The sequence below is a fragment of the Camelina sativa genome, chromosome 3, assembly GCF_030686135.1.
Source record: "Camelina sativa cultivar CO46 ecotype springtype chromosome 3, ASM3068613v1".
NCBI classification, from domain to species: Eukaryota; Viridiplantae; Streptophyta; class Magnoliopsida; order Brassicales; family Brassicaceae; genus Camelina; species Camelina sativa.
The window spans coordinates 7,619,429-7,638,370 of NC_141882.1; the positions used below are offsets into that span (position 1 = coordinate 7,619,429).

The 18,942-nt window shown below is 35.5% G+C and overlaps 5 protein-coding genes, 1 non-coding gene and 1 pseudogene across 9 annotated transcripts; 3 read left to right on the top strand and 4 right to left on the bottom strand.

The window, feature by feature from the left end:
* Positions 1–634: 634 nt before the first annotated feature.
* LOC147946674 (uncharacterized) lies at positions 635–1,363 on the bottom strand. The gene has a single exon (XM_087507201.1). It carries the CDS (start codon positions 1,361–1,363, stop codon positions 635–637), a length of 729 nt encoding a protein of 242 aa, XP_087363327.1.
* A 555-nt stretch (positions 1,364–1,918) lies between these two features.
* LOC104778779 (protein RKD1-like) lies at positions 1,919–3,129 on the bottom strand. The gene is made up of 4 exons (XM_010503216.2): positions 3,029–3,129; positions 2,785–2,930; positions 2,377–2,693; positions 1,919–2,158 (listed from the first exon to the last, which is right to left on the bottom strand). Exons 1-4 carry the CDS (start codon positions 3,127–3,129, stop codon positions 1,919–1,921), a joined length of 804 nt encoding a protein of 267 aa, XP_010501518.2.
* A 1,798-nt stretch (positions 3,130–4,927) lies between these two features.
* On the bottom strand, positions 4,928–7,466 carry LOC104778780 (NAP1-related protein 2-like). Of its 2 annotated transcripts, none has more exons than XM_087500742.1 (10): positions 7,058–7,466; positions 6,589–6,711; positions 6,440–6,490; positions 6,270–6,341; positions 6,030–6,143; positions 5,892–5,953; positions 5,725–5,788; positions 5,577–5,633; positions 5,434–5,481; positions 4,928–5,212 (listed from the first exon to the last, which is right to left on the bottom strand). In XM_087500742.1, exons 1-10 carry the CDS (start codon positions 7,172–7,174, stop codon positions 5,159–5,161), a joined length of 762 nt encoding a protein of 253 aa, XP_087356868.1. In that variant the 5' UTR covers positions 7,175–7,466; the 3' UTR covers positions 4,928–5,158. The 2 variants fall into 2 exon arrangements, with proteins under 2 accessions (XP_087356868.1, XP_087356864.1); XM_087500738.1 differs by having other exon boundaries at positions 5,577–5,636; positions 7,058–7,339.
* Positions 7,467–9,298: 1,832 nt separating this feature from the next.
* LOC104775997 (protein PHYTOCHROME KINASE SUBSTRATE 3-like) lies at positions 9,299–11,385 on the bottom strand. Its single transcript, XM_010499985.3, has one exon. The coding sequence runs from the start codon at positions 10,543–10,545 to the stop codon at positions 9,397–9,399; it is 1,149 nt and encodes a 382-aa protein (XP_010498287.1). The 5' UTR covers positions 10,546–11,385; the 3' UTR covers positions 9,299–9,396.
* Positions 11,386–12,990: 1,605 nt separating this feature from the next.
* TRNAL-CAG (transfer RNA leucine (anticodon CAG)) lies at positions 12,991–13,071 on the top strand. The gene has a single exon. It is a non-coding gene; the product is annotated as a tRNA-Leu (tRNA).
* Positions 13,072–13,391: 320 nt separating this feature from the next.
* LOC147946676 (protein transport protein SEC31 homolog A-like) lies at positions 13,392–15,221 on the top strand (annotated as a pseudogene). The gene is made up of 9 exons (XR_015594651.1): positions 13,392–13,724; positions 13,833–13,887; positions 13,986–14,102; positions 14,214–14,310; positions 14,394–14,430; positions 14,527–14,653; positions 14,727–14,784; positions 14,864–14,961; positions 15,051–15,221. The product of XR_015594651.1 is annotated as a protein transport protein SEC31 homolog A-like (transcript).
* Positions 15,222–15,392: 171 nt separating this feature from the next.
* LOC104775998 (protein transport protein SEC31 homolog A-like) lies at positions 15,393–18,269 on the top strand. Of its 2 annotated transcripts, none has more exons than XM_087500753.1 (10): positions 15,393–15,807; positions 15,922–16,014; positions 16,132–16,317; positions 16,384–16,597; positions 16,690–16,754; positions 16,864–17,064; positions 17,158–17,289; positions 17,378–17,597; positions 17,707–17,948; positions 18,049–18,267. In XM_087500753.1, the coding sequence occupies exons 1-10, from the start codon at positions 15,451–15,453 to the stop codon at positions 18,136–18,138; spliced, it is 1,800 nt and encodes a 599-aa protein (XP_087356879.1). In that variant the 5' UTR covers positions 15,393–15,450; the 3' UTR covers positions 18,139–18,267. The 2 variants fall into 2 exon arrangements, with proteins under 2 accessions (XP_087356879.1, XP_087356878.1); XM_087500752.1 differs by having other exon boundaries at positions 15,636–15,807; positions 16,431–16,597; positions 18,049–18,269.
* The last annotated feature ends 673 nt before the right edge of the window (positions 18,270–18,942 follow it).

Here is an 18,942-nt window from a genome sequence, read left to right on the forward strand (position 1 = left end):
TGATTCTGCGAAGAGGGAGGGGTGTAACCCCGTCTTTCATATCCAACCATTCCAAGAGAGCTTCCCATGTGTGAAATGTGAAAGGCCTCTATCCAAGACGTCTTGTGACTTCCGACCAAAGGGTCTCAGCATAGCGGCACCGTAGGAACAGATGCTCACGTGTTTCCTGTTCCAAACCGCATATACAACAACAAGGATCAATTTGCATACCCCAGCTTACCAGTCTTTCTCTCAGTGGAAGTCTGTTGAGATGCATGAGCCAAAATAGGAAAGCATGGCGAGAAATTGCACCCTTAAACCAAACTTGGTTGGTCCAGTGTGGAGGAGTTGCTCGCGGTCTGATGGCATCCCAGGTTTTAGCAGAGGAGAAACTTTCAAGATCTTCTTCCTCTTATAGATGTTGTTGGCTATAAGTGATCAATATAAAGGTCTTTCTTCCTCTTTTTAATTTTAGCTTTTCAAAACTCTTTCCATTCTTATCAGTTCTATGATTAACACAACATTCTCCAAATTTATATAAGTAAAAAAAAAACATCCAATTTAAAAAGAAAATGGATTTTTTTTTTTAATTTTTTTTAGAGAAAAGGGATTTTATAAACTGTAGAAAACAAAATCTTCGTTATAATTTGAATTTTCATACTCGAACTGCTTCTTCAATCTGATTCATAATTAATATAAGGCTCAGAAGAAGATCCAACCACACTTCTAAAGCACATCCTTGAGAATACCCATTACTTTCGGACGAAGTTACTTGAGCAACATAGGGGATTAATTTATAAATCGCATATAAAACCTCGTGGTCGCTCATTCCTGCTTCCCGCAAGAAATTAATCAAGTCTAGTCTGCTCCCACCCTCGTCTCCGTTGATGAAATCGTCGGCAAACGACAAAGTCGTGAACGACGAGTGATGATCTTGGTCGAAGATCCTCGCATTGACTCTGACTGTGCCCGCATCTTCTGGTTCAGGATCGTGTTTGATTTTGTGTCCACGCGAGACTTGAACATCCTCTAAAGTTTGAGGCTCATCGTAAAAAATAAGATCCAACGTCACTTGTAAAGCACACCCTGGAGAATACCCATCACTTTCTGAAGAAGTTATTTTAGCAACATAGCGAACTAAGTGATGCATGGCATGTGCAATATCGTAGTCGCTGATCCCTGAAAGGTTTAAGAAATAATCCAAGTCCAATTTGCTTTCACACTCGTTGCGATCATCGTTAATGAATTCGTCGACGGACGACTTTCTCGTGAATGTCATGATTTCGTCGTCTCCTCCGAAGATCCTTGCATTGACTCTAACTGTGCCCGCATCTTCCGGTTCAGGATCGTGTTTGATTTCGTGTTCGAAAACCCCCGTAAACATGATTAAAAAAAGAACGATAATAATTCTGGTGGTTTCTGTTTTTGCTTTCTCTCTTTGTTGTTGTGACCCAAGAAGAAATTTAATCGATGATGTAAGGGTTTAGGGTGAATGAACTCATATATTTATAGCAGAGACCTTTGTCGGTTCCTAATTTTTTTTAGGATTTTTGAGATAACATTTTCTATTTGTTTTTGTTAAGTCCATTACAATTTCCATTTATTATCTTTTTAAAAGAAGAAAATTTACATAAGTCCATTACGAATTCCATATTAACTCTTCTTCCGTTATTGATTTTGATAAATTCCTTTTCCTTAAAGGTGAATTTTATTATACTTATGAAAAGTTTAGAAGCAATATATAATGTGAATTTTTAATTTAACATATTCGTGATCGAAGAGCAAACTAGTGTAGTACACATATGCTACTACTTTAGTAATAACGAGTCACAATCGTTTTGCAATTAGAGTCCAAAACACTACAGTACTACACGTTACACAACACACAAACATAAGAATTACTTCATGTCTTCATCTCTTCATCGACGATCATCCTACATCAACTATCACTCAAACCCGAAACAGAGGAAGAAGAAGATGATGATGTGAAGGACGTGGACATGCCATGTCTTCTCTTCCTCTTATGGTTAGCCTTGAAACAAGCTTGTCTTAATCTCTTAGTCTTATCCTCAAACTTCAAATCTGGTAACTTCTCAATCGTTTCCTTCTCCTTCTCGAGCTTTTCCAAAGCGTTTCTTAGCTTGTCTTCGTTTTCTTCCCCTTCCATCTTCTGCAGCTCCTGTTACAATAATAAAAATAGTCACATCAAAATTCACCGAAACAGTAGACCATCACATTTAGGCTTTTTACATGGTGTTTCAATTCGGTAACAAATTTTCTTTTCTTTAATAAAAAATCTGAAAAAAAAAATATCACTAGAGAAGAATTCGTAACACAATAGAGGAATTTCACATATTACAACAAAGTTATATTATATGTAATAGTTGTTTATTATACCTTGACATTACTGATGAGTTTTTGTAGGCTCATGAGCTTACGATGAGGCCAGCGTTGAATACCCAATTCGCGACATCTCTTCTTCAAAAGAGTTAAACCAATGTTAAGTTCTTTAGCCGCTTGAGTTATGGGCATGTAGAAGTACAATGAGATGATTTCTTTCGACAATGTCTTCGAAACAGAGCAGCTAGAAACACATTCTTCTCTGCATCTCCTCTTCTTGTTGGAGATGGTTTCACTCTTTTTCTCCAAATCAAGATCGAGCATCGACTCTTCTTCGGTCCATGAAACAGAACCGTACCCACTACGTAAATCTGCTTAAACAGAACGACAAGAATGAGAAGTGCACACATAAAATCCATGAGAACAAAACATAATTAAGTGCAACATATACTGTTATATGCATACCGTCAAGAGATACGATGGAGATAGGATCAAGATCAGGTAAAGCCAGAAAGCTTGAGGCAGAAGGAAGATAATCAGGTAAAGCCAGAAAGCTTGAGGCAGAAGGAGGAAAGTCATCTTCTAAGCCGAAGAAAAGATTCGCTAAGTCGCTGCATTAAGAACACACAACAATTAAAACATGGATCAAGAACTACTAGCTAGAAACACGTTTAAAAACACTCATGCATGATGAGTCAATTAAATTTACCTTTGATGAGAGTAAAGTGATGAGTGGTTTAGAAATGAAAATGAGTGATCTTCTTTGCCAAATACTTGATCATACTCCAATTTGCAAAATGAGTTCATCATCATTAAGTGGTTTGTGATCACTAATCAACGGGAGAGAGAGAGAGAGAGAGAGGTGTATATATATATATACTATATACCCCTATAGTACTAGTAGATATGAAAAGAGAAGATATAGAAGTGAAGTTATATGATATAAATTGTACAAGAAAGTGGGTATTGACGGCTAATTGATAGCCCTGTAAAATTTGGAGTTACGAGAGAGATATTAGTAATGATAATGGTAATTAATGCTGATAAGAGAGGCGTTTTTTTAGGAATAGTTGATACTAGCCTTCTTCTCTTGCAGAAAATCTATACCCGTCAATTTCCACCAAAACTTTAGAATTGTGTATGCTTACCTTGTATAATGATATTATTATGTCAAAGTTGTATAACGATATCATGTTCATACGCTTTAAGAAATGATATATATTATAGATCGATAAAAGCCAATCGTATTTAATTTGTTCATTTGTAAAGTAGTATCTTGATGAACTCATGTTATTACACTTTTTCCTAAGTGTTAAAATATAAAATTTACACCCAAGTAACTGTAATCAGTTAAGATTAGATGTAACGTATGGTGTGCATGCCAAACTGCCAATCAATTTTTTAAGTGTTCACGAACAATTGTTGTAGTTATAGTTTTTTTTTATTGTTTAAGTACAATAGTTTTAGTTAATATAGTAAAACAAAAACAAAAAAATAGTTATAGTTAAGGCTTTAAGAGAAACGGCTAAGAAATTTATAGTAATACATTTCCAACAAAAAGATAACGGTTTAAATTAATTTCAGATAATGGCTGCGAGTAATTAATTATTTTCAGGTGATTCTTGTAGTTAATGGGGTATTTTTAAGCATTTTCCCCTTAAGAAATGTGAAAACTGTAGGTTATTTAGAGAGAAAATTTACTAGATACCACTTTTTAGTGTATCAGGTAAAAAACAATTTAGCGTCTCTTTGTTGTCAACATTGTTTTCTGCCGGTTTGGACCGGCTTAGACACCCTTTAGGCATAGCTGCATAGGTAGTAGACCTTCAACATGGAGTCTTTAGCGATATGTAGCAGTCCTTAAGCATGGAGGCTTTAGAAGTAGAACTACCCACAAGCTGAGCATTTTTATAGGCTATATAGAAATCTGAAGAACACTCAGTCGAAGTTAAATTAAAAGTGTGAATGGTTGCAGCGGTCAAGGCCAACAATTCCATCAACGGTTAGACCGTTTTCTATTCACCATTCATCAAATACAGTCTACAGCGGTACGGTCTAAAGATAATAGAAAGAAAACTGTTGCGTACCAACAACTGCGAACCGTTTTTGTGTATAAATAGAGTTGGTCCACAGCGGTCTGCTGACCACCCTATTTTTGGGGCGGTCTAAACCGCTGACGGATTTGGCCGCCCCGACCGCAATCACCATTCAGACCCTAAGAGCTCTGTATACACTATGTGAGATATGTTTTGCTAATTTCTAAAGGAACCTAGACCCCATTTTTCATATAAATTCTATTCCATTATATAAAACATTACAATATCTTGCTTTGCTCAATTGATTTGAAAGACAAGGGCTAACAGGAGTTAGTAAATCATCATATAGGCAGGCACTTTAAATTCACCTTCAGACCAAACAATAAAAGACTCCAGATTTCAAGCTGAAGATCCGATGGGTTTAACATGATGAACACACATATTCTCTACTCAGTAATCGTTTTCTTTCGTTTCATCCTGTTTTACCTTTGACGAGTGAAGTCACTCAAGACACAACAAAACTATAGCAGAGATGAAGTTATACTATTTCTCTTTAAAAAGAAGACAACAGATGAGGTAAAGCTATGTAAGACTCAAAAACCATTTAAGCAAGGTTATGCAACAAAAGGCTGAATATGGTTTCATACAACAAGATGTAACTATTATGGTAAAATATAAAAGCTTGTCTGTTGTCGTCATAATCCATTTTGCTTTAAATTAAAAACCTCTCAACACACAAAACTTTACACATTCTGTTATAGAGAAGACATGTAAGCAAATGTGGTTTCTGGGCAACCTTCCCATCATTCCTCATCACCTTCTTCGTCATCATCTTCATCAGAATCACCTTCTTTCCCCTAGAGATAGATATGGTTATTAAAAACTTATCAGGTAAAACTCACAATGGAATCTCCTCGACTGAAATGGTTTCAGACATAAATAATAACACAATGTTGTTCTGTCTTAGGATATCTCTATCTAATCTTTCATCTCATCATGCACATAAAGCATATCACAGATGCGGCACATTTTAAGCAGAAAACTCAACCAAGCAAAGAAAATTAGATGAAGCTTTTACCTCTTCATCTCCATCATCGTCTCCATCAAAGTCCTCTTCATCAGCCTCCTACACAGTTACATACAATTTACCAAAATCTTCAAGCAACTTGTGATCTCTAAACAAAGTCAAGATTGGAAAATGAATTAGTGAGTATAGCTTACATTGTTAAAATAGGTGAGAGGGTTGGGCCACAAATCTTCCTTGATGATATCGGCAACCTGCTACAAGACGAATTTCTGAGTTCAAGTTGGGCCAGACATGGGGTTACTCTTACAGAAAAGAGTAAAAAAAACAATATAGGATCAATACCTCGTCATGCATCTCAATCTCAACGTCCTCCTTGTGTTGAGCATCATTAAACCAGGTAAAGAAGCTAAAAAAGACATGTAATTGCTAATTAGAAAAGCAAGAGTTTTAACTTGGATCTATGACGTGTGAAAATTCACTGAAACAGGGATGGGGAGATGGATTTATACCTCTCTTCAGGTAATGCACGTTTGTTTCCATTCTTCTCGTGATTCACTCCATTTGACAAGCCCTTAATTGTTGAGAAATATAGTTACAGGAATAATCATAAGAAATAGACTTAGTTTATGCAATAAATATCCGCTTACTTTGCCCTCTTTCCATTTGATAGGGGTGGCTGTAATTTTTGTTGTCCCTTCTTCGAGGAAGGTAAAAGTCTTTGTTAGTTTTCCATCCTCAAAATATGGATTGGGATTGAAGTACTGCAGTTCACAATTTGACAACAATCAGTAAACTAAGTAACTAAAAACTCAGCTTTCTTAGAACAGTCAGAGATAATATCAAAATATATGATAAAGAACAAAGATCTGGAGTAAAAAGAAACTTACAAAAGTGATCGAGTATCCGGATTTCACATCTTTAGCATCCTCAACATCCAGAGAGCTTAGATATTTGAAAATCTGTTCAGAAAAAAAAAAAAAAAAAATCAAATCATACGAAGACAAGAATAAAACCAATGTGAATATATCAATCGAAATCTCCTGAGGGAATCACAAACCTTTTGGTCTTCTTCTGTCAAAAGTTCACCTAGAGCAGGGTGACTCAAGAACTACAACAAAACCAAGTCCCCATAATTCCAATAAGAGAAAAGATTGTTTTGAACTCTGAATTGGAAAAAAAAAAAACAGAACAGAGAATGATACTTACAGCAGTCAACCAGAAATCAGGGATGGCTTTGATAATCTCGTTACGCTTGTCATAAACAGGTTTCCTTATCACATTATACTTCTGCTCCACTTCCAACACTTCATCACTCGCCTTTTCGTTAATCTATCAAACCAAAACAAGAGAGCTGATTGAGATTGGAGAGGACTCAAAACACAATTAAACTTTACTCAAAACAGTTTTCTTGACTTCTCTACAGAGATTGGATAAGTCAATTTCTCAAAGACTATCATATAATAAATAATCCATGTGAACACGACCACATTATCATTCCAAAGACAACAACAACAACAACAACAACACAAGTACATAGATACAAACTTTATCTCATAAATTGTCCAATAGAAAACTCAAATCGAGAAAATCCAAACCCAGATCAATTATCATCAACCAAATCAAATTAAACATGGGGATTGTAAAAAAAGATGTTTTTTTTTGTCTTGTGATTTACCTTCTCGAGGTCGTCTTGGATCTCTTGAAGCTTTTCAATTGAGAGGACAAGCTCTGTATCGATTTGCTCGACGTTCTCTTCTTCGGTTTTCGCCTTTTTGCTCTTGTCCGCCACCATTTTTTCAACCCAGACTGAAGCAGAGCAATTCGAATTCCTCACTCTTCTCTGCCTTCACAGAGCGCAACAGCTAAAACCCTAAAAACTCGATCGTGATGTGATGAGAGAAGTTGGGCAAAACTGATTTAGGGTTTTGGGGGGGGGTTTTTGTTGACCAATTAGATTATTTATTACGTCACGTTAGCCGAATAAGGGTACTTTTGTCCTTTGTTATGTTTTATGTTTTTAATTAATTTTACTAATTAAAAAAGAAAAAAGTCTACCTACCCTTTACAAATCAACAAATGTTGATGGTGATTAGCTAACTAATTAACAACACTTATATCCAGTTAAAATGATGTGATGTTGTTTTGAAGGTATTTATATGATTAAAGAAATAAATCAAGTGTTGACAACACAAAAAAAGAAAGTAATGATGGTTTGGTAATAACTAATAACTAACTAATCTAATCTACCTACCAATAAAAATTTGTGTGGAACTGTGGATCACACCTAATATTCATATCACAAAAATTATACCAATCATTAATTTGCAAAATATGTTGTCTCAACTAGTTAATAATAGTGTACAACTATTCAATATATTTGGGCTTAAAATGGGCTTTCCAAATTGCTTTTACGTGCTAGTGAAATAATATGGGCCACTAGTCCTATATAATAAACCTTTTGAGTCTCAAATAAAATGTTTTTTTTTTGTCAACAATAAAATGTTTTTTCTTGTAAAGGAACTTTATGATTTTAACTACTCCATTTCTATATGTCTAAAAGGGTCAAATTTATGGATAAATAGGTGTCACAATATTCATATTCAACGGTCGATTTATTGGAGTAGTTTGGCTCTGGTTGGGTATTTATGTGTATATATATCAGCAAAAAACATAATAATAGGTATACTTCTTTTTCCTATTTAATATTGAATGGAATTGGGTAAGGTGGTCACAAACTAATCAATATTGTTGAAAACATTCTTCATAGCGAGTGGTACCACAATACTTTAATTTAATATATAAAAATATCAATGTAGACATAATTTTCAGCTTTCACGAACTTAATTAAAACAATATAATATGGTAGTATATTAGTTTCGCTAGAGTGTCGAACCATCAGATTATGACTTACAATCTGGATAAACATAACAATGTTACGTATAAAGAAACTGTGTAACCACCCTATAAGACAAAACCTGCATTCCTTTTATTTTAACATATCTAATTTACATTCGCTTCTGTAGTAGCTTTTGAACCATGCAAACAATTGATTATGTGGGACAGTGGGAGTGCGATTTATTAATATTTTTATATAGTAACATCTTGATGTGTTCTACTAAATAAACATCTTAATATGTGGATAACTCGTAACGTAAGATATGTTTATCAATATACTGTATAAATTAACTTTATTTATATGTAAATGTTTCAATAAATATAGTGCGTTCTAAGGCGGTCCAGCTTATTACATGCTTTGTATCCGGTGCCCATACTCTATTTATTCATTATTTTAACAAATTAGCTCGTTTTGAGTTATTGAAATGGTCCCAATTTTCAGATCATTCCCTTCGCATTTACTACTATCCAAATCCAACCCTAAGTTTGCAATTGCATGGCTAAAACAAATATCCGATATTAATGCCAATTTTGTATAGTCTCATACAGACTAATCGTTATTTTTTTTGTCTCCACGTCAAGTTATCATCGTTTCTTATGATCCACATGCATAATTTGTAGGGTCGTACTCACGGGAGGTATCTATATAACTACGATGATTTATTATATAATCCGTTCCAATTAATGGATAACGTCCGATGATGTGAATCATGTGATATGGTGACGCATGTGGTGTAGAAATGATAAACATCCTTATATAGGTATATTGTAATGACTTCTCAAAAGTTACAAATATGGTATAATACAAACAGTTAAACTCATATTCCAAAGAGCGAGATAGTCGAAGACTACATGTCAAAAACTGAGGTGATATATGATTCGTTTTAGTGTGGTTAATTTGGTTTTCTAAATAGAAGGTCCATAAAAGATAAAACTAACAAATTTCACATTATTTTTGTTTGTCCGTCGATTTTTTCCCTTTAACCCATTATTTTAGGGGTTTATAATAAAAAAAAACAAAGAAATCAAAATCATTAGCATACAAACGAATAATATTACAAATTAAAAAACATTTGAAAACTAGTTAAAACTTAAAACATACACACAAAACATTAATCATTAAAGAAAGCTCAAGTCTTGAATCCTGATCTCAGTTTTATACTTCTTCTGATGAGACATCTCATGATGATCAACCTTGGCTGCTTCTTTCATTTTTCTTGAACTATCAACAACCGAGACATCTTTGTGACTCTTACAACCCGACAAAAACCCACCCGACCGGACTTTGTCAGCAACCACCGGTTTGGTTTTAACCACCGGACCACTTCTCGTGACCCTCTTCATCATATCGAAATCCGAAATTACCGATTGATCTGCCATACATCCCGTTACCACACTCCATCCAATGCTAGCCTCACTCGGCTCATAGACACTGCTCGTTATGTTTTCAATCTCGAACAAATCTGAACTCGCTACACTTGCTGTCTCTTCCTCTTGCGTGTTGCTGCTCATCGAAGAGTTATTACCATTGTTGTGATGCTTGTTCTTGGTAGAAAGCTGGTTTGGTATTGCATCCCATGTAAGGAGAGAGAGCTTTCTCTCGAGGTTCATGGCGATATCGGACCTTTGAACAGGTAATGGAATCTTCGCTGGCTCGTGATAATCCATTTTCTTGGCTTCAAAACGGAGTCTTGGTTTGTCGTTATGCTTTCTTGCGTCGTAAGCTACGAAATCTCGATCGGAATTTCTACCTTTAACGGATATGTTTTGGTCCTTATTAATGGTTTTGACCCCGGAACAGGGACCGTAACATCTAAACCCACCAAAAGAGATGCTTGTCTCGTTTGTTTTCCGTTGCTTATTGTCATTGTTGTTGCTAATCCTCATGAGAAAGGTTTGACTGTTGTAACTTGACTCGGATCTTACACTTGGAGTCCCATGTCGGCTTGTTCTTGATCTAGATGACGTCGTTTTCGTCAGTTGAGGATGAGGATCAGAATCAGGATGGGGATGATCCTGTGTGTTTTCCTTTTTGTGTTGCTTGGTGATATCCACCGTGGAATCAACATGATCTAGCTTCATGCTGAAGTACTTTTCTGCGCCAAAAACTCCAATCTCAGCGTCAGCATCAGCAACAGAAGCTTTGATATTGGGTTTTTCGGAGATTTTTGAAGAAGAGTACTGTTCTTTGATCGAGGAGAGGACAAGTAGTTGTGGTTTATAAGTTGAGATTTGGCGAAAATGGGCACTCTTCTTTTCAGCATCCATCTCTATTGTGTGTGTATATATGTTGTTTAGTGACTACTTTATGAAGTGGTAAAAATACAAAAGATCCAACAAAAAGGATTTAAGGGAAATGACAAGAAGAAGAAAGCTATGGAAATGATGGGAGATTTGCAGAGAGAAAAAATTCTGAATGATGGTTGGTGTTTATGAGGATGAACTTTCACTATTATATAGAGAAAACTAATATTAGTGGAGGAAATGGTGCCAAGTCATGGTTAGTAGCTACACAGTTTGCAAACCCCTAATTTAGAAAATATTAATTATGGTTTTCTTTCTAAGAAAGAAGTATTTGAAGAAGTACATCCATAAATTGGGAAGTGCGATATATATATATATATACATAGGGATGTTAAAAAGGGTTTATAAACCCAGCCCGGCTCGGCCGTGTACAAGCTCGGCCCTCCAAAAACCAATGTTGAATTTGAGCCCTACAAAACTAACACTAACGAGCCTAAACTCGGTCCAGCCATGACTCTGCAATTATTATTTTGTTTTCTCTTCCTAATCGTGTTATTTAATTATTGACGAGTTGAGTGATAAACTTTGTGGTGGTCGTGGAATCGAAGCCAGAGCCTTGGACTGTGTCTCTGCTATGCGATTATCTTCTCTGTTTTGGACTTCTTGAAGTTGAATCTAATAAGCCCTTAGATCTCAGGCAAATTCCTTATTCGTTCCCCAATCTCTTCTTTGGATTCGTTCATCTTTCAATCCCTAGTTCCTCCATCACCTCAATTAGAGCGAATTGATTTCTACGAAGATCGTGTGAGTGAATTGATTTTGAGAGGTCCGTCAATGGTGCTTGGGAGTTGGGAGGAAGAAAAAAAAATGCCTAAAAAAAAACCTATACTAAAACGTCGTCGTTTTCAAATACAAGATTGAAGAAGAATAAAACAGGGCCAGCTCGAACTTTTGCACAACTCGGCCCTAGACGAGCTCGAAATATTAATAACAAAAATACAGGATTACGGGTCCAAGATATTTAAACGAGCCGGGCCAACCCTATAACTTTAAACCCTTCTTAACATCCCTATATATACACATAAAATCAACTACTCTCTGGAGTATGCAAAAAAACAAAAAAACAAGAACAGCTTTTGTCATTTAAGATATCAACAGAAGTGATTCACCATGATTAAAAATACAACGGAAAACTTGATACCAATCTCTCAATTTATTTTCCATAGCGAATCATTCAACACGATAAGTTGATTTAAAACAAAGGTAAATTTATGTTGTTTACTTCTTTCGAGAAACAAGAGTTTTGAAATAAAAAGTGAGTAAAGCTGTAAAGGTATTTATGATTCAGTTCAGTTATCGTATAAACAAATATTTTCATTCGATTAAAGTAGGAGTTAGCTGTTCACATTTGATTTTATAAAATTTATTTTGGTTGTTTTATGCTACGAACATATTGGTTGAAAAAAAAAACGGCTTAGATATTGTATTTTAGGTATATGCTATAAAATATTAGTTATTTGATTATCCTCAAAAAACATTAATATGAATTGCAATAACTTTTTCTTAACATTTTATACTAGTATGATTTTCCCTCTCGGTTACAACAAAATAACTTTTTTACGAAGTCAATATTTGCAGTAGAATTTTTCTTCCGCCCAAAGGTTTCTGCTACTTAATTACGTTTTCCGACGATACACTATTCATTTTCACTTGTAGACTGTAGTCATCACCATGTTATTCCAAGATGGTTACAGGAATAGTAGATGAAGCCAAATGAGCATTACGAGTTGGACCTTTCAGCACTACTATACAGTTTCTTCTAGCTTCCTTGTCGCAAAATGATTCGATTATCACAATCATCAAATTATTAATTTCGTGATATATTATCTTGGATTTATCCACGATAAAAATAACATGTGGACAATGTTATGACAAGTGGTAGATGTATGTGGAAGTAGAACAAAGAGAAAGAGAGAATCAAAAGCTGCTTGGTATTTATTGTTATGCCAATTGTTCCGTAATAAATAGGTTGAAAGACTGGTTTTGATCATATAAGAAGATTTTGCATTCCAACAAATATGTATCACACATTCAAGTATAAGTTGCCTTGACGTATGCTGGAAAGTTTGGCAGTGGCAACGTCAAATATCTTTTCAGTATCATAATGATTGTCCTTTTTAGAATAATAAAACTCCAAATATATTAACATTTTTTTCATCAAAGTTACATATATATATATATATATATATATATATATGGATCAAAAATGTTTAGTAGTGAAAACACAATATGCATGGTCTGGACCTTCTGGTCGTTACAAGTTCACTATGTCTTGGATTTTGTTTATTTAGCGAAGAACTTGAATGTGGTCGAAGGGGGCCAAGAATTTAGAACTAGAAGCCTTTGCTGAATAGAACTAAAAATAAATTTATGATATATATATATGTTTAGGTGTTTATAAATTAAAAAGTCAAGATGGCCGAGTTGGTCTAAGGCGCCAGTTTCAGGTACTGGTCCGAAAGGGCGTGGGTTCAAATCCCACTCTTGACATATTTAGTTTATTTGATAATTTTTTTTTTTTTTTTTTTTTAAATGTACAATTGTGAGGCATAGAGGCCCTAACCGATCCACTGGGCTTCACAACCACAATCTTTTTGTTGTTGTATTAAGACAAGGCCTCAAATTTGTTTGGAGATCTGGGTATATTCGTCTTTTAAAAAATTAAGACATCACAAAAAGCGACGTGTCGTGTTGTGGATGGTAGTGATAACAGAACACAAAGGGAGAACATGACGAGATTGCCCTTACGCGTTTACTATATAAATCCACTAATTTTGTCATCAAACATTCGAAAACCCAAATTCAAAGTCTCTTTGTGTTCTCTCTACGAAATCGTTGATTTCTTGTTACTGTTACAATGGATTGCATAACGAAGGTTGATAGATCTGATCTGCTTTCGCAGCCTTTTCTCCGGAAGCTCCGTTTATGGCAACCGGAACCATGTCCGGAGCAGTAGATCTGTCGTTTAGTTCATCCGCCAATCTGGAGATCTTCGAACTTGATTTTAGGTCCAACGATCGTGATCTGAAACTAGTTGGTCACTGCTCGAGCTCTGAGAGGTTTACTCGACTAGCTTGGGGAAGTTATGGTCTCATAGCCGGTGGACTCGTCGATGGAAATATCGGTTTATAAAATCCGAATCGGTGATTCTTTTTTTTTTTCTTATCCCTAAATTTTAACTTTGTTTATTAGCCTTGCTTAAATTGATACTGATTATGATAAGTATATTAATGATGTATCTGTTGATTTAGTTCTGAGTCTGGTGAAATTGAGCATTTTAGACATCTTTCATAACACCAAGGACATGTGAGTTTGTTGTATCTCTTTTTTTTATTCTCTCAGAAATTCATGTTATTATCTTTTTTCTTAATTCCAAGACATGTGTACATTTGTCTTGTAATTAGGTTCGTGGTCTTGAATTTAATGTCAAGTCCCCAAATCAACTTGCTTCCGGGGCTGATGATGGTACAGTTTGCGTTTGGGATTTAGCAAACCCTTCAGAGCCTTCCCATTATCTAAAGGTACGCAACCATACATATAGCTCAGGTTCTTGCTCTATCTTATCATAAGCATTGCATGCTAATAGGCTCATGATCCACTGCACTTTTTGTGTGTGTGTTGATATTGAAAAGGGTCCTGGTTCTTCAGTGCAAGAGGAAATCTCTTCGGTATCGTGGAACAGAGAGTTTCAACATGTTTTAGCATCTACTTCATATAACGGGACTACTGGTGAGAATATTAAAGTTTTCATAATTTATCTTTCCTTGTATGATAGGTTGATGCTAAAAAACTGATCTTTTGTTTTTCCTTAGTGATATGGGATGTGAATAACAAGAAGGTTATAACAGAGTAAGTATTTTATATATCTTGGTTTATTTCGAATTTGATATCTCTCAGAAGCCCTTTGTGATCTCTTATATGATATGTCCATTATCCAATCAACAGCTTCAAAAACTCCGGATCAGTGGACAGATTTACAGGTCCAAATCGATGCTCCGTTTTGCAGTGGGACCCTGATAATTTTAATCAGATCATTGTTGCATCAGATGAAGACAGTTCAACAAATGTTAAGGTAATCATTTGTTTGTTCAAGTTAAATCAAAATTTTAGCTATTAGATTTGTATCTAAAGATGTTTCCTATCAGCTTTTGGACATAAGGTATCTACAGTCACCTGTTCGCACTTTTGTTGGCCATCAAAGAGGTATATCCAATCTCCTTTACCCTAGAATTGTTGTTATCATTACTGTTGGAACATAGTGGTGATACTTGTTATATAACAGGTGTGATTGCAATGGAGTGGTGTCCAAGTGACAGTTCGTATCTGCTTACTTGTGCGAAAGACAACCGAACTATTTGCTGGAACACAAAAACAGGACAGGTGAAGACACAACCGAACTATTTGCAGCATACGCTACTTAGCTACCTACTTTATCTTAATTAATTGTATCTTTTGTTCATTTATGTCAGATTGTGGCTGAGTTACCTATTGGTAGCAATTGCAATTTTGATGTCCATTGGTATCCAAAGATACCTGGAGTTATATCAGCTTCTTCAGTTGATGGGAAAATTGGCATCTATAACCTTGAGGTATCTCTTTCCAATTTTGCTTTGGTGTTTGAAATTTATCAATCTGAATAATATATATATATATATATATGACCTATACAAATACTTATCCTATGAATCCATGGTTATTATAACACTACACCTTATGTGTCCTAATTATATAATGAAAATAAACTTATGACAGTATGTATCAATTCATCCTTAGATAACTAAACAGAAACTCATAAGTTTCCGTTATGTTTCAATACATTGTTTATGCAGTTCCGAGGAGGAGAAGGAAACATGGGGCTTGCTAAAAATCATGCTTGGCGAGGATGGAACTGCAAAGTCCAAGTTGCGTACCCATGTAGGCTTTAGTTCATCGTCTGAGGAAACGGATAAAATTGTTAGTGAGCCTCATGCTACATCTTCTTCTGAAAACGTAGAACAAACTCAACAACAAATGTCAGAAGAAGAAGAAGAAGGAATCTCTGATCCAACAGTTGATGATGCCATCCAACGTTCATTAAGTGTGGGAGATTACAAGAAAGCAGTTTCTCAGTGTTTATCTGCAAATAAGATGGCTGATGCTTTAGTTATTGCTCATGTTGGTGGTACAACATTGTGGGAGAGTACACGTGATACGTATCTGAAGATGAGCATTGCACCTTACATGAAGGTATTATATATATTTAGACGATGCTTTCAACTTTACTTGATATATTGGAAAGTGCCATCTTATATTTTTGTTCGTTTGCCAAAATGGTACAACTACTATGTTTATCTGTGTCAGGTTGTTTCTGCAATGATGAACAATGATCTAATGACCCTTGTGGATACAAGACCACCTAAATCTTGGAAAGAAACTCTTGCTCTTATCTGCACTGTAAGATATTTTCTATTGTCATATCGCTATTAAAATGTTTGCTCCCAGAAGTTTTGATGTCACTAACTACTTCTAATGGATGTTTTGTTTTTTTTTTCTTTCTATTTTGATAAACAGTTTGCAGAAGGAGAAGAATGGACAAGCCTCTGTGATGCTCTAGCCTCAAATTTGATTGCTACTGGTTTTACTTTGGCTGCAACTCTGTGTTACATTTGTTCAGGCAATGTCAATAAAACAGTAGACATTTGGTCAAGGTGCCTTGAAAACGAAAGTGCTGGAAAATCTTATGCTGAGCGTGTTCAGGTTCGGATTGAATTATGGACTTCTCTGCTCAAACCTATTTTTGTTATTTGTATTGAATTGAAATAGGATCTTATGGAGAAAACGCTTGTCTTAACTTTGGCAACTGGAAACAGGAGATTCAGCACGTCTCTACGCAGTCTCTTTGAGAGTTATGCTGAGATTTTGGCTAGTCAAGGACTTCTTGCAACCGCGATAAAATTCTTGAAATTTCTTGACTCTGGTGATTTCTCATCCGACCTTTCAATCTTGCGGAATCGGATTGCTCTGTATGCAGAACCTGGTCTGTATTCAGCTACACATTGTGATTAATATGCTTTAGAAGAGACTTGTCATTATGAAATTAGCTAAAGTGTTTGATATTGTTTCTTGCAGAAATTAGTAACCCGTCTGCATTAGAAAACACTCAGGCGCCTGAATTCTCCAAGCCATATCAAAAGGTCTTCTGTTTGACTTGGAACAAAACATACTTTGCTATCTACTTGGTTTTTGCTTATATTTATCACTTTCATGGTCCAAACCTTAATTACTATGTTTTTTTTCCTGCAGAATTCTTCTCTTCCAGCTCCAATAAGCAATGCTCATCAGCCATCAAGAACTACTTTTGTCCCATTGAATCCCCCTCAAGAACTAAAGAACGCGGACCAATATCAGCAGCATACCATGGATTCTTATTATTTTCCTGCAGAAATTACTAAACCTTCTGCATCAGAAAACACTCAGCCTGAAATCTCCAAGCCATATCAAAAGGTCTTTTGTTTGACTTGAAACAAAACATACTTTGCTATCTCCTATCACTTTCATGGACCAAGCCTTAATTACTATGGTTTTTTTTTCCTGCAGAAATATTTTCCTCCAGCTACAATAAGCAATGCTCAGCCATCAAGAACTACTTTTGTTCCTTTGAATCCTCCTCGAGAACTAAACAACGCGGACCAATATCAGCAGCATACCATGGATTTTTCTTATTTTTCTGTATGTGATTCACTTCCATCTCCATTTTCTTTCGTTTATTTGTCTCCACATGTTAGCTTTTGACTAACCGTAAGACCTCTGTCTCCAGCGATCCACGAACCCAACATACAATGTTCCACCTGTTCCTGCCTCATATCAACCCATTCCTTCACAAGTTGGTCCATATCTCAACTCTCAGATTCCACAAACTGTTGTTCCACCAATGAGACCTATGACCCCAACACAGCAGGTAGCAGCTGAACCAGCACCTGTAGTAGCTCCACCACCACCACCAACCGTTGAGACCGCAGATACTTCCAATGTACCAGGTACATACATTGCAAAACGTTAATCATTGGATGTGGTTTATTTATTTCTACAAAAGTGTTACTAAAATCAGAATTGTTTTCTTCATGATATTATTATGATACGATCCAGCCCACCAGAAGCCTATTGTGGCTACATTGACAAGGCTGTTTAAAGAGATATATGAAGCATCAGGAGGTAATTCACGAGCTAATCCTACCAAGAAGCGTGAGATAGAAGATCACTCAAGGAAATTAGGAACTCTGTTTGTGAAACTAAATAATGGGGACATCTCAAAGAACGCTGCTGAAATACTCACTCATCTCTGTCAAGCTTTAGACAAACATGATTTTGGTGCAGCTTTACAAATACAGGTAGTGTACTGTGAATCTTTGGTAATCTTGCATTCTGTCGTATTTATAAGTGTTGGATCAATAAGAGTTTGGTTTGTTATTTGTTGTTTTTGTTGAACAGGGGTGTATGACAAACACCGAATGGGATGAGTGCAACTTTTTTCTTCCAACACTAAAGCGAATGATCAAGGGAAGACAAAATGTGCAGTGAAATGGTGATATTATCTGTCCGGGGTATAAACTTAGTAGTAGCTAGCCAGTAGTTTATGTACTTAGTGCTTTGACCTTGCGAGAAATAAACTTATAACCAAATCTGTTATAAAATTAATCATTAATTCTATTTACATAGAGATCTCTCTCGTTTTTTTCTCTCCGATTTTGGATCCTCGAGACAATCAGCATTTGCTTTAGAAAACTTTAGAGCCAAGCAAGCAACGTAGGAAGCCTGAGTTCATGAGACAAAGGTTGGCGTGGGTTCGAATACAGTTCTTGAACGTTTCGTTATGCAGAAGGTTCAATATGCCCCAACTCTGTTTTTAGTTATTGGCCTACTTTAGTTACTAACATACATATATGGTAAAATAAATGTCCAGAGAATCACGAAATCACAATGTGTATGCTCCAAAGGCATATTAAAATTTTAAATTACTGTAATAAAAAGACTACAGTGGTCTTTTCCAACAAATTCGAGTGGCCACTTAGCTGAGAGCAAAAGTAGCGAATATGTTTTTGGTGGTATTGTATTGCTTTGTGATATGTATTATTTAATGGCTTCAAACGAGCGAATTGAAAAACATGAACCTAAACGATTTGATAACATGATTTGAAATGTGGGCCGTCGTGTTTGAAATTACTTTTAACATAAACATAACAAACAAAAAAAACCTTCATCATGATCTTTTCTTGCAACAGAAAAAGAATGATAATGACTAAGAGCGTCTGTTAATTATATAGGTAAGTGATGCATTTGACACATGACCTAAGGCTTTATTAATTTTTTTAATATGTTTATGAA

What these genes read in the sequence shown, in the direction of transcription:
- LOC147946674 (XM_087507201.1), bottom strand. Translation starts at nt 1,363, where the DNA reads ATGTTTACGGGGGTTTTCGAACACGAAATCAAACACGATCCTGAACCG.
- LOC104778779 (XM_010503216.2), bottom strand. Translation starts at nt 3,129, where the DNA reads ATGATGAACTCATTTTGCAAATTGGAGTATGATCAAGTATTTGGCAAA. An exon ending in TCACTTTACTCTCATCAAAG is followed by an intron (nt 2,931 to 3,028) that starts GTAAATTTAATT and finishes TTCTTAATGCAG; the next exon opens with CGACTTAGCGAATCTTTTCT. An exon ending in AACTCATCAGTAATGTCAAG is followed by an intron (nt 2,159 to 2,376) that starts GTATAATAAACA and finishes TTATTGTAACAG; the next exon opens with GAGCTGCAGAAGATGGAAGG.
- LOC104775998 (XM_087500753.1), top strand. Translation starts at nt 15,451, where the DNA reads ATGCTTGGCGAGGATGGAACTGCAAAGTCCAAGTTGCGTACCCATGTA. An exon ending in AGATACTTCCAATGTACCAG is followed by an intron (nt 17,598 to 17,706) that starts GTACATACATTG and finishes GATACGATCCAG; the next exon opens with CCCACCAGAAGCCTATTGTG. An exon ending in GTGCAGCTTTACAAATACAG is followed by an intron (nt 17,949 to 18,048) that starts GTAGTGTACTGT and finishes TTTGTTGAACAG; the next exon opens with GGGTGTATGACAAACACCGA.
- LOC104775997 (XM_010499985.3), bottom strand. Translation starts at nt 10,545, where the DNA reads ATGGATGCTGAAAAGAAGAGTGCCCATTTTCGCCAAATCTCAACTTAT.
- LOC104778780 (XM_087500738.1), bottom strand. Translation starts at nt 7,174, where the DNA reads ATGGTGGCGGACAAGAGCAAAAAGGCGAAAACCGAAGAAGAGAACGTC. An exon ending in TGACAGAAGAAGACCAAAAG is followed by an intron (nt 6,342 to 6,439) that starts GTTTGTGATTCC and finishes TTTTCTGAACAG; the next exon opens with ATTTTCAAATATCTAAGCTC. An exon ending in CGTGCATTACCTGAAGAGAG is followed by an intron (nt 5,789 to 5,891) that starts GTATAAATCCAT and finishes TGTCTTTTTTAG; the next exon opens with CTTCTTTACCTGGTTTAATG.